Source organism: Filicampus tigris, chromosome 17, assembly GCF_054856515.1.
Source record: "Filicampus tigris isolate MCC_2025a chromosome 17, RoL_Ftig_1.0, whole genome shotgun sequence".
Classification (NCBI taxonomy): Eukaryota; Metazoa; Chordata; class Actinopteri; order Syngnathiformes; family Syngnathidae; genus Filicampus; species Filicampus tigris.
Genome location: NC_141233.1, coordinates 8464053 through 8477947, shown reverse-complemented (window position 1 = coordinate 8477947; position 13895 = coordinate 8464053). Strand labels below are relative to the sequence as shown.

At 39.9% G+C, this 13895-nt stretch overlaps 2 protein-coding genes and 1 long non-coding RNA gene across 6 annotated transcripts; 1 reads left to right on the top strand and 2 right to left on the bottom strand.

Moving 5' to 3' along the window:
* Window positions 1–2887: 2887 nt before the first annotated feature.
* On the bottom strand, window positions 2888–4484 carry gja2 (gap junction protein, alpha 2). The gene has a single exon (XM_086012502.1). It carries the CDS (start codon window positions 4482–4484, stop codon window positions 3420–3422), a length of 1065 nt encoding a protein of 354 aa, XP_085868628.1. The 3' UTR covers window positions 2888–3419.
* Window positions 4485–6183: 1699 nt separating this feature from the next.
* Window positions 6184–12943, top strand: LOC147133186 (uncharacterized). Its single transcript, XR_015081857.1, has 2 exons — window positions 6184–8745; window positions 10387–12943. It is a non-coding gene; the product is annotated as an uncharacterized LOC147133186 (long non-coding RNA).
* Window positions 9008–12463, bottom strand: gjb1a (gap junction protein beta 1a). 4 transcript variants are annotated; one of them, XM_086012505.1, is made up of 3 exons: window positions 12011–12108; window positions 11231–11363; window positions 9008–11131 (listed from the first exon to the last, which is right to left on the bottom strand). In XM_086012505.1, the coding sequence occupies exon 3, from the start codon at window positions 11115–11117 to the stop codon at window positions 10392–10394; it is 726 nt and encodes a 241-aa protein (XP_085868631.1). In that variant the 5' UTR covers window positions 11118–11131; window positions 11231–11363; window positions 12011–12108; the 3' UTR covers window positions 9008–10391. The 4 variants fall into 4 exon arrangements, with proteins under 4 accessions (XP_085868631.1, XP_085868632.1, XP_085868630.1 ...); XM_086012506.1 differs by having other exon boundaries at window positions 11231–11310; window positions 12011–12059; XM_086012504.1 differs by lacking the exons at window positions 11231–11363; window positions 12011–12108 and adding an exon at window positions 12339–12463.
* Window positions 12944–13895: the final 952 nt, after the last annotated feature.

Below are 13895 nucleotides of genomic sequence, written 5' to 3'. Positions count from 1 at the left end.
TCTTGCACTGAGATTTGGTTGCATGTCGTCGTCACCCCAAGTTCACAACCTCAACCCCGCCATCTCCACTCTCTGTCACCTTAAGAGATGCTTTGAATGTTTCTAATCTCCTTTTTTTGTGTGCCATTGCCAGTCTACTCACTGAATGAAAATAATCTTAAGGAACGCTATAGGTGAGTGCAACTCAACTCAAATGACTACACAGAGATATGCTAGCAAACAAATATTTTGTGAATACAGTAGCCTATTAAAAACATTGAGGACCGGAGTTTGAATCTTTTTTTGTAGGGAGTAAAAGTAAAATGTCACCAGAAAAAGAGCAGAGCCCCAAGGACATCTTTTGGGTCTTAATGCAGAAGATGGAGATAGAGTATGTGTTGTGTAAATGGGTTGATCCTCACCGAATACGTTTGAGAATATTGCTTTAATGTAGGTGAGGTGATTCTTAGGCATGCCGCACCTCCTTTCGTGCCTGAAAGGCTATGCCAGAAAAGGGTGTCTATCTCGCCTGAGTCAGGCATAGACTTGACCTCATATCAAGAAAGCAGGCTATGCATGGCAGGGGCATCCACTTCCACTTCCACTTTGAGGCCAAAGCCTGACCGCATACCAAGGGTGTTAGTTACAGGGTCGTCAGCCTGGGCCCATCATTCCTTGACGTTTCGCCCCTTAATCCCCTGGGGGGATTGTGAGCCACACCCTGTCGCTAACCTTCAGATTTGATTTGCTCCCCAAATCTTGTCAAGCCTCCTCAACCAGATCCCCAAATTTGCCTTTGCTGCCTCCACTGACAATATTGCTCTGTGGCTGGCTCCCCGCAGACTGCTTTCTTTGAGATGTGATCATCATGTTCACACCCCCACACGGCCTCTTGCTCCCAATTTCATGGGGTAGAGCTGACAATATACCAATAATACGGTACATACTTTAAAACTGAAGATAGATCATTTCTACGAACAAAAAAAACACACCCGCTAAGAGTTTGGAAGATGCTAATGGAAACAGAAGTAGACTGGCTTGACAAACAGGCTGTTGTTGATCATTACCACAATTGCTTGAGGACTCTCTCTCTTGATGTGTTTATACCCTAAATCCACATTTTGTCTAGTGGCCTGTTGGTTGTTGTACTTGAGTGGCTGCAACTGCCAGAGACAAATTCTTTTTACTTGGACACTAAAGTTGATTATTATTCTGATTCGGAATATCAAATGTCTATTAAAGATGGTTCTGTAGTTTCAAGCCAAAGTCAAATCTATTCAAGAGAAAGCAAATAAATAGCTCAACCAAAAAAAATAAATAAATAAAAATCACAAGATTAAGTTAATCTCTCAATATTTTTAATTTAATCTCTTCCATAGTCATGTGTGGAAGTTATGACTATGACCTAGAAATGATTTTAGGACTGGAGATAAGGTTCCTTCATGGTTCATAGATGCCTTCACGTTACTCCAGGCTGGGTTACACACATTCAGGAGTATTCATCAGTGGGGGTGGTGATGGGGAATGGCAGAGTATCCAATCAACTTACCATGCATGTTTTTGGAATGTGGGAGGAAACCGGAGTACCCGGAGAAAACCCACGCAGGCACGGGGGAGAACATGCAAACTCCACACAGGGAGGCCGGAGCCGGGATCGAACCCACGACCTCTGAACTGTGAGGCGGACGTGCTAACCAGTCAATCACCGTGCCGCCCTATTCTCATTCAGTCTGTGTATAAGAACAATAGAACTCAACTTTATTTACACAGGACTTTAAAGAAAACTGCAGCTGTAACAAAGTGTGGCACATAGTAAAGATTAAGTATAAACCTTAAAGCTTAAGAAATACGATATTAATAATACCAACAATAATAGAATAATAAATGAATAAATACATTTCAATTAGCAGTTAACAATTTGCTACTCGAAAGTGTTATATTTTAGTGAAACTCCATGGCTGCAAAATGTATGCTTTGAATGAACATTTTTAATGACATAATAATGATGATAATAATAATAAACACATTTTCAGCACAGATGACATAATAGGAGTACTGACATGAAAGTACTGTACTCATACCCTGAGTCTGAAAAATGTGGTACAGTATTTGTGCATCTTTAACTTAAAGTCACCAATTTCAAACTGTTCTTATCAAACACTTTCAATGTCTGTTGCTTTGACTCTTTACAGATGGGCGATTTGCCAGAGAGCTATAACAACTATACATGAGACGCTGCTGTGTTAGCAGTTCTTTGTTCTAAATATCAGGAAGATCCTTAGCCATCGGCTGTCTCGGGGTGGACTAGACCGGCCTTTCCCTAAACTTAAATATCAGTCAGTAGCTTTTGGTTCCTGTGCCTCTAGTGGGGACTTACCCGACTCAATTCATTTCTTACTACCACAGTCCCTTTGTGAATATTCTGTAATTGAAACATCAGCCCACACTTGGGATTGTGAAGTTCCTGAGCAGATCACGAGTTGCGTGAGAAAGTTTTCAGGACTGGTATCACAAAAGATACGTTTTAAACGCAAACTACTCTCTACAACTTTTGACCTGTGAAGGAAGACTCGTTGCAGAAATGCATGAAAACGTGTCAGAGAAGGCTAGGGAAATTGTAGTTTGTTGTTTGAATTTGGCTGAAACCTGACTGGGCAATCTAAAATATTCTTAACACTGCTGGAAGCAGAGCGGCCAACAGAAGTGGAAGCGCTATGAAATAATTAGAATGGGAAGAATACCATGAGTACAATTTCAAGTGAGAAATACCAGAATTTAGGTTGTAAATGTAGGATAGTGCTTGTGATAGTATTTAGGGCAGCAGATTAAGCCATGTCAAAATTGAACAAACTGGAACATGTTTTGCTAAGATATTTATAAATCATCCTTGTATGACTATGTGCTTGTTTGGTATTTTATGATTTGTGCCTTGAAGCGAAACATTTTTGAAAACCCAGTTCTATGTTTGCTCTCGTAAACAGATGTCAGATTAGTACATTTAAATTATGATATGGTGTTGGACTATGAGCGGTTGGAATGAAATGTTGCATCGAATAGGGATACATGTCTTCTTCCTGAGTGATCACAAATGTGACTTATGACTTCCCAACTGTCATGCATTCTTCCATTTCCTGTGCTGCTTATCCTCATTAGGTCGGTGGGTGCGCCAGGGCCTTATCCTAGCTGACTTTTGGCAAGAGGTGGGGTACGCCCTGGACAGTTGCCACTCAATCGAAGTGCACATATAGACAAACAACAATCACATTTCCACCTATAAACAACGTGGAGCGGAGCATGCATGTTTTTGGAATGTGGGAGGAAGCCCCAACACACCCACGTGCCATGCTGTCCCCTTTTTGTCAGTCACAGTTAATGAAGAACTGGAGCATGTTTTTTCGGTTAGTCTTCCTCACTTTAAAAAAAAAAAAAAAAAAAAAAGTCTATATTTTTAGGTCATCTATCCTGCTCTTGTTATTGCTGTGCTTGCTGGACTGACTGCTTCTGCTCTGGCTGTCCATGGGCATCTCTTGAACCGAGGTGGAGGTTTTCCTCTCGTTCTCATCGTCTCCATCTGCTTTGCCTTTCCTCTCTACGGCCATGTTGTCTCTGTTCTGCTTATACATCACCTTGCTGCTGTAGAGGTTGTATGGGGGATCCGGCTCAGCAATGCCGTATTTTGCCTCCACTGGGAAGGATTCAGGCCCCGCGGGGCGACTCGGGAAGTAGTCGTAGTTTGGGGCAAAAGGGATGACGCTTTCCGCACGCTCCCTCACCGCCTTCGGACGCTTGCAGCAGAGGCCCTGATGGCATTTGGTGAAGCCGAGGTGGTACATTTCCACCAGGTTGAGCAGCAGCGAGATGCACGCCACAGCCAGCATGAAGAGAATGAAAACGGTCTTCTCGGTGGGTCTGGAGATATAGCAGTTGACCACATTGGGGCAAGGCCAACGGTTGCAGGTGTACATCGGCTTGAGCTCAAAACCATACAGGAAGTACTGAGCTACGATGAAAGCCACTTCAAATAGGGTCTTAAAGATAATGCTGAAGACGTAAGTCCGAAGTAGTGATCCTCTCAAGTGCACATGACCTTGGTTGTCCTTGATGGGCCTTAATGCCTTCTTGGCCTTACTGCCAAGTACCTGCTGCTGCTTTTCTGTCTGGAGAGCCAGTTTCTTCTCCTTCTCTTTCAACTTCTCCTCCATACGCACCAGATGGAGGATGTGTCCCAAGTAAATGAGAGTGGGCGTGGACACAAAGATGATCTGCATCACCCAGAAGCGGATGTGGGAAATGGGGAAGGTCTTGTCATAGCACACGTTCTGACAACCGGGCTGCTTGGTGTCGCAAGTGAAACCCGACTGCTCGTCTCCCCACACCTTCTCAGCGGCCGAACCCAGCACCAGGATGCGGAAGATGAACAGAACCGTCAGCCACACTTTGCCCACCACAGTCGAGTGCTCCTGGGCGCTCTCCAGCAGCTTCCCCAACAGGTTCCAGTCTCCCATGGCGGCTCACAAATCGATCCTCGGCTTGACTGACAACGCCACCTGGGTAGAGACAACCACATGCCACGCGTTAATGTCTGAGATCTCGCTTTGTCGCTAAGTGCTGGTTGGTTAAGGCCAGCAAGGCCCATAGACTGTTAAAAGCACTGACCTACATTTATAACCTAAATTCTAAAATGTGTTCCATAAAATTGCATTAATTTATCCGCATAAGTCTTCTCTTTTCATTTCGTAGTGTGTCTCTTGGCTGCTCTTCTTCCACTATGTGTAAATGGATGTTAGATTATTATCTAAGATGGCAAGAGGCTTTAGAATTACTGTATTTACACTGAATGAGTGTTTATTAATACTACTATAGTATTGTACGATTTACCAATGAATATGATATATTTTATTTACATTTTTATACTTTTTTTTGTCATGTTGTTATCTAAATATGGAATCTTTACTGCATCAGATGATGTACAGGTATATAACACAATAAATGCTTTTATATGGCATTTTTGTATAGTATTGATGGTTTCCATGATTGCAATATAATAATGGTGGCATTAAAAGATGGATTAAGTTGGCACTGAAGGCCCAGGTACCAAAAACATGGCACTGCTAAAATGTGAATGCTGGAAAGACAACAGGTACACTTGCACAATCAGATCGGATTCAATTCAAGTAGGGGGTGCAAGTGGGCAAAAAGTGTCCCATTTGAGCTTGTTTGTCCATCTATTTGATAGTTGTATCAGACTGCTGTTTGGATCATGGCGGTGAACAGACAGATGGTTTCATAATAATTCTGTGTGTGCGGATAATGCCACAGTGAATCAGCAACTCAACAACATGCACCACACCTCTACAATTTTTTTGATAGAAATTGTTTCTGTGTAAGGCATCATGCTTCTCATTGTATCTGTCCTACTATGGACTTTTTAAACTAGACGGTTGTATAATATAGCGTTGGGTCATGCCCACAATCTTTCACTCTCATATTCCGTCACTGAGTGGGAAATGAACGGATCTGCTTGTACTAAAGTCAGGCGGGTAAACCACAACACTGTCGGTGATTTACATGGAATAATAATTATTACTGTTATGATTTTTAACAGTACAATATTGTTCTTACTACTCACATTAATATTTGATACAATAAATCATACAGAGGTTCCACAGTAAGTTGAACGCAAACTCAAAAAAACCAACAAAAAAACCCACAAAAGCTGTCATAGACAAATGGACGAATTACTGAAAACCATAAAATTTCTACTTACTGTATACGAGTTGAAATTCTTATAATATATAATATTATTTAGATTGAATAATAGTTGCATAGGCTAAATTCAAACACATATAACACAATATTTTTATTTCACTAGTCGTGTATTTCTCTTGAAAAGTGCATTTAGAGATTGTTTACTTTTGACTGTACAATTAATTGAATAAATGCTATCAAATTATGTTGTAATTATAATCACTTAATGTAAGGACAGGTCTTTCTACATATACTAAAAGTTGAAACTTGAGAGACTTTGAAACTTGAGAGACTTAAACTGCAAATGAAACAAACGCATAGGCAATATAGTCACGTTTTCTTTCACTCATTATAAATGTTTGGATTGTTTTTATAGGCTTGGAAAGAAAGCTTTTCACCTTGGTTTACTTGATTAAAAGAGCAGCTTTGGTTAGTAGTTTGTATTAAAGTCTCTGCTTGAGAAAACTTTATTAAGATACTTTATAGTGTACATTTATAAAATATTAAAAGGATATGTACAATTGAAGGTGACTTACTTGTTTGCTAGTGAACCGCCCAGCGGAAAAAGAAGGCTCCTGAGCTTGCCGTCGATAGAATGTGAAGCGATTGATCATGAATCAACTACTTGTCTTCCCAAAGATTGTGTCTTCTCCACTCATGAAAGAGAAAATAGGGTTGAGAGTGTAGGAGAACTGGAGCTGCCTCCTGGTAGACAACTTTTGCTTGAGGACAGATCTTGTGACACAAGACCCAGATTTAGGTTTGTAGTTTATATTTCAGGGCCCGTTAGTGGTGACGCTGCAGCAAACCTGAAAGACACTTGTGGCTCTCCTTTGGGCCGCTACCAATGGAAGTCAATAGAGTACCTGTTTTGGATGTATAACCTATGTCAAGTTGAATGAAGTAAGTCAATTTGGAATTTGGTTTTTACGATATTTGTCGGGCTGAGCAATTAATTGAATTAAAGTTGACATCGCAATGTGGTAGAATGCGATTTTCAAATTGCAAACACTGCAATTTGGAAAAAACAAACACAATTGCCTAAGCAGTGCTTAAGAAGTGTAGTCCACATTTAGGTTGTTTTATGAAACATGATAAATTGAAGTGATGAAGCCCCAGATTTGTTTGCATTATTGTTGTAATTTGATTTAATGACTTACTGATTTACGCTAAACTTGTTTTGTTGGATTGTGTGAATGCCTAAAAGACTGAAAGTCAACGTTTTTAGTAAGTTTACAACTCTTATTGATGTAGATAAATAAACTGTCTTTCATTTAATTCATGGTTCATGCCTTTATTTTAGCATAACACCAAACATTTGTGTATACTAATCTGATATGTGTTATTGTAATACAGATCAATTTTTTGCTTGCGTTTGTTTAATAAAACACACACGCACACACACGTGGGAAGACGACCTTGAAAAAAATAATTGCACATGAAATCACATTTGCAATATTGAGGTGTGGCGGTGGTGGGAATTGCAATTAGATTATTTTTCAAAATCTTTCAGTCCTCATTGTGCGTAACAATACTATAATGATTTTTTAAATATAATTATTTCTCAGTGTCTTTATTATAATACAACCAGGGAAAAAAATCTGATAAATGATTTCTTTTGACAAAAGTGTCAAGTATTTAGTGTACAATTAAGACATTAACCCTCTGAAACTATTATACTTATTTACTTACTTTGATAGTATCTGGGGAAACGTCGCACATGATTTCTCCATCAGTCACCCCAGGACGGACTGTACCTGATAGTGATCATCTCCCCCAGCCTTTGAGGTCCACGGTGAATGGGTCAGGAATTAGTCTCTTCAGTTCACATAAAGGCCATGTTTTTCTGAGCCGCTGATGAGTACCAAGATAAGCTATTGTACAAATATTTCCTTTTCGTGTCTGTTCTTTTGATTCAACAAGTCGCCATAAATGAGTCTTTGTGCCTTTCACGTGAAGATACACGGCAGAGAATTGTGAAAGCCCTCACTTGAGAGTTTGAGTGTCTATTCAGACAAATGGCAGCTGAAGGCTCCTGAGGGGATGCGGCACGTCTGCATGGTCTAAATATAAATGAATGGGAAGGGGAAGTCTTTGTTGTCACCCGTGTGGCAGTGGCCTGGGCTTTTGTGTGACAAGCTTTATGTTCCCCAAAAGAAAGTTGTCCAAACTTGTGTCCTCCACTCTGTGTCATCACATAATTAAACTTTGATCATTTATATTTACTGCACACAGGAGCTTCATGCCTAATTGACATTTCCAGACAAAAAACATCAAGAGTGACAGCCAACAGTCCAGAATTGTGCTTGGATTGCAATTTTGAGCCTTTTCGCTACACACCATTATATGGTTTAATTTAAGCCATAAAACTTCAGAGGAAATGTGATGAGCATGAGGTTTCTATATCGGGAGACATCATGATGACAACCATTGAAATTCCTATTTGGATTTTCATCTATCATAAGAATCCATACCCAATATACCCTCGTGGGTGAAGGAGACTCACTAGTATACTGATGTTTTAAAGTATGTTTTATTTGAATGAATGAAAAAGGCCGTCCAAGAACATTAAATTGTCTGCACAACAGATTACCCCCAAATGTGGCATTTTGTGCCTAAAATTTGAGACAGTACAAGTAGCCTGTGTGTCACCAGTAAATTTGATGTCGTTTTTTTTTTTTTTTACTATTGCCCAATGTTTTGTGTTACTGAGACACTTAAAATTAATTAAATTAATATCGTGAAAATGAGTGGAGTGAATATTTACTTTGCAAGTTGACTAACAGTGTAGTTCACCATTTCTCATGGTGACAAAAATGTTTTTGGTAGTCTCAAGAATAACCTCACTAATCGAAAGTAATGACCATCTATTTGTTTATGTTTCCCGTGTGCTTGTTGTGAGTTTCACCTGTGTATGATGAAGGAGTGTTGATACTTTCCATAAAAAGAGAAGTGCCTCTGCATGTCCAGCTGTCAGCGGGGTCAACAATTGTCACCCGCAGACTGACCCCTTACACGGTGAGGCTATTGATAACCCAGACCTCTGCACTCTGTGGCCTTCACAAGGAGAACCCAATCAGCATGAGATGTTTTTCTAACAGGTGGCAGCTCAGGTCTAAAGATGGCAATGGTGCCACTAAATATACTATGAAGCGCCATTCCATTCACGTTTTTTTTTTCATTCCTAATCATGGAACATCACACAAAGAGTGTAGTTTATTCTGCAGTGTGCTGGCGGATAGGATGAGGATGTGAATAAAACACTGTTAGTTAGAATGAATGTATTGCATTGTATGTTTACTGGGCATTCATTCATATATTACTTTTCAGTACACTGTATACAATTTATGGCAGAAATAAGATAATTGTTGATCCTGTATGTGTAAAGTCAATAAAAACGGAATAAATTAAAAATATTTAACTCAAAATAATCAGTTCATTTAATGCACACCATGACAAAAACATTGAATTATTAATTAGTGGACTTAAAGCGGAAATCAACTCAAACATATTTTCTTCAAAAATATGCTCCTAGCAGGCCAACTAGTCCAAACACGGCATTCTGATTAATATTGTGTTTGTGGAATATGAGTTAAGCAGCAAAATCCACCTCTTTTTAGCCATCTCAGGGGGCAGCCATTTTGTCACTTCTGTCGACTGAAAATGACATCACAACTACTCAAGGCTCAGGTATCGACCAATCACGGCTCAGCTTCAGAAAACAGGTCAGCCATGATTGGTCGCTCCCTGAGCAACTTCAACGTCATTTTCAGTCGACAGAAGTGACCAAATGGCCGCCCCCAGAGATGGCTAAAAACCGGTGGATTAACGCTTATTCCACAACTCAATATTAACCAGAATGCCATATTTCAACTAGTGGGCTTGCATAGAACATATTCTTGAAAAAAATATGTTTGGGTTGACTTCTTCTTTCAGAAGCTCTCTGCACTTAATGTATTTGAACCTAATGAGGTATGAGGTTATTTCTCTTAACTTTTTGTATTTGTTCAAACGTTAAACAAGAATACAAGAACTATATCAAGTCTCTTTTTTTTAAGTTATTGTACTGGGACAACACAGTTGTGGTTAGGTAGTAGTGGTTAGCAAATTTCTCCCACAGTTCTGAGGTTTGGGGTTTGACTCTTGGCTTCCTGTACGGAGTTTGTATATTGTCCATGTACTTGGGTGAATTTTCACCTGGTACTTTGTCTTCCTCCCACATTCAAATACATGCATGTTGGATTAATTGAAGACAAAAAGTGTGAATGTGAATGGTTCTTAGTCGACACTGCAGTACACGTGCCCTGTGATTGGCTGCTAACGAATGCAGGGTGTAATAAAGTACTGTAACTGTTAAGTGAAATGTAAGAAAGTCTTAATGTGATGCAATGCAATTGGATTAATGAATGTTTAGTTGAAAATTAATAGCTTTTTGATAGTGTCAATCAACCTACAATATACAGTAAATGATAGAATTGTTTTTTTTTTTTGCTAGTATTACATGCATTAGATTGTGCAGATATACCTCATGGTTTAGTTTTCATGACATAAAATAACACCAAAATATACACAGTGTATTGCACTTTCATAGTGTAAATCAAATGTTAATAACTGGTGAGTTACCTATAAGATCACTTGTATATATTTGACATTTTACAGGACATTTATTTCCCTATTATGAGCTTATGTTGGAGCCAAGCCCCCGTGGTTGAGTCTCCAGCATTGTGCAGGTGCTTGCCGCAGGCCTTCCCCACCAAGAAGACGACCTCTGCAATGTTGAGCAGGATGCAAATGCCCGACACGGCCAGCATGAACACGGTGAAGACGGTTTTCTCCGTGGGCCGGGATACGAAGCAGTCCACCGTGTTGGGACAGGGGTATGAGTCACACTTGACCAGACGGATCATCTTGTAACCGGGGTAGATCATGTAGAAGACGTACATAAAGGTAATCTCGAACGTGACCCGGAATAACAGGCTGATGACGTATGTCCACCAGAGGGCGCCGGTGATTTTCATTTTTTGGCTCTTGATCTGCTCCAGTTCTTTCGGGTTGCTTTTCCCTGACATCATGTAGAGCCTCTTGTCCACGTGCCGCCGGTGGGCCACATGCATGGCGACCAGCAAGGCAGGAGTGGAGACCAAGATGAGCTGCAGGGCCCACAGGCGGATGTGAGAGATGGGGAAGAAGTGGTCGTAGCACACACTGTTGCAGCCCGGCTGCTGGGTGTTGCAAGTAAAACCAGACTTCTCGTCGCCCCACACGCTCTCTGCTGCAACCACCAGAACCAGGATGCGGAAAATGAACAGCACGGAGAGCCAGATGCGACCGATTCCCGTGGAGTGTCTGTTGACGCCGCTGATGACAGCATAAAATGAGGCCCAGTTCATTTTTTGCTCCGGGTCTGAAAGACAAACACACACAGAGGAAAGTTGGAGTCAAGTTTTGACGTCTGTCTCCAAGGGCTACATAAAGCCACTAGGCTCCGACTTGCTACCCACACCTGTGCCTCACTGATGTGAATCATCTGAATGTCCCGTTTTCAGTCCAGTTGGCTGCATTGTTGTTTTTGTTTGATCCTGTCTTTTAGTGGAGGAGGTCACAGTGAGCCTTTTTATTAGGTACACCTGCATGTTCTTGAGATCCAATACAAGACATTAATCAAGGTAGAAGTGCCTTAACAAATATAATATTACTCGATTTTATTAACACTATAGTCAGGGGTCTTCAACAATATTTTATTTCTGTGGCTTTCATTTAAATTTCTTGGAATTTTGCCTGACTTACATGTAAGCGGAGTGTGGTCGTTTGGCATGGCATTTTTTCTTTTTTTTTTTTTTTTTTCCGGAATCACATTAGATTGTGAAAAAGAAAGTTTCAAAAAGAAAATAGAAAAAAATTGGCAAATATTGACTTTTGAATCAAACGTGTACACATGATTTTAATTGAACATTTACATTATTCACATTAAATTGTAAACTGTACTTTTATACAGCTCTCATATGAAGTTAGATGAAATTACAATTTTGCATCATCTGCATATTACGACGCAGGTTTGCACAAAACAGACGTGACCTCAACTTCATCCTATATAAAAAGGTTCTATTTCCAACCCCAAGTGATCATTTTGAGGTAAAAAAAACATACACAACATTAAAATGCAAGCATCAGTAACATTTCATGAGTCAGATCTGCATGAATAAAGATTTAAGCGCTTTAAATGTGTCCAAATATATGACCACAGCATCATCCCTGCATTGAGTATAAATGTGAGGGCTGTTACCCGGCTCAGCAGGAGGCGTAAGAGGCATATGCGACAGCGATGACAACTCAATTGACCCGCTGGCTTGGCATGGATGATCGACTGTACAGAAAGAGAAGAAGGGGGCCTCTCTGCCCTCTTCTGGAATTTGGCAGACCCCTTATGAGTGACCTGGTACCGCGCGTCATGTGACACACTAGCCCCTCACCAGAGTGAGGCGTACAAATTGATCAAAGTGCCTTGTGCACATTTTTAAAGGGCTGAGTAGTACGCTTTTGGTGACATTGAATCAGAAGTTAAGCAAAAGAACACATTCCAAATGATTAAACAAGAAGCAAAGTATCCTTACCTTCAGATAATGCTCATAACAAGTAACATCCGGACACATTTATGCATGTAGGCTTTTTGATCAAATCCGTGCCAGTGAGCAACGGAGCAGCAGGACTTTGCATTGCTAATGGTATCACACACAGAAACGCACGCGCGCGCACACACACACACACACACACACACACACTGCACTGCACAGCCCTGCACTGAGAGGTCATATGCTTCTCCACACACTGTTTGCATACAATAGCTCCATTTAGCCGGACCAAACAAACAACCACACAATTGAATTCAAATGTTTTAATTTCGGCCCAGTTGAGGAATCTGTGTGGGGGACTGCAGTCTGCTGTCTTGGCTTAACTGAGCTTTGGAAGTGTAGAAAGGTATAAAAAAGCAATTGACCCAGAATATCAAGAGACAGTAACACAGCAACACTTACTTATTTTACAATCCTGAGTGTGCTTCCGTCCAGTTTTCCGTACATACCATTGCCAGGCTTAATATTTCACTGTATCGGACTGAATTCTGGTAAGCACATAGCATGTTATTATTCACCAAAATTGTTGTTAACCCTGTTGTGTTTGAGTCACAATCTAAAACCAATAAAATGGATTTGCAGTGTGAGTTCAATCTTTGAGATCATGTTCAAGTTAAATTCATAATTTGAAATGCAATTTTAAGATTAGTACCATTAAATGTTTTTTTAAGTGTGTTGTCGGACAAATATTTCATCTTTGCCCCTTTTATTGTTCCATTTTACATTTAATGACGAAGGTGAAAGTGCTGTTTTCTTTTATTGCATTGATGTCCCTCACAACATCACTGGCATTTTGATGGAGTTTGTGTAAATTAAGTGTTTGCTCTTCAGATTCTTGAGTTTCTTGCAGTTAATGGGCTGACATTTTTATTAGTTACATTAGCACAATAAATATAGGAAAATGAAAATACTGTACTGAAATCAAGATTCAATTTACCCTTTGATAAATAATTTCAACTTCAAAAATTAACTAGAGTTGAGTTGTAATTTCCAATACTCCAATGGTCGAATGCATACCACATTTTGAGAATAACTGGTCCACTCCATTAATTAACATTTGAAGTCCATGAATAGTTGCTTTCTGTGTCTCATTCGAATATAGAAGAATTGCTTCTCTGCACTGATGTTTGGAGGTATAACCTACTGTTGTCCAAACTAATAGATCCTTGTTTTTCAAGATGCTCTCAATGGGGTTGAAGTCACGGGATGATGTTGGCCACACAATGATTTTATTCTCCCTTTCTACATGCTCTCTTGGTGCAATTTCTTGACAGAAACTTTTCTTTGTAAAGTTTTACAGTAATTTAAAAAAAATGAAATTTCCCCCTTTCGCTGGGCATTGGACTATTTTGTGCTTTTCGCATCCTTCAAGAATCAATCAAGAATGAATGTCCTCAATTCAGTTCAGTCTGAAGGAGGACATCTAGAGGCCATTTTAGGTAATTGCAATGGCTCAGAACTCCTGTCATTTAGTAAAATGACAAAGCCTAAACTAGATGAAAAGAAGAATAAATAACGTCGGATGAACTTAAAAAGATA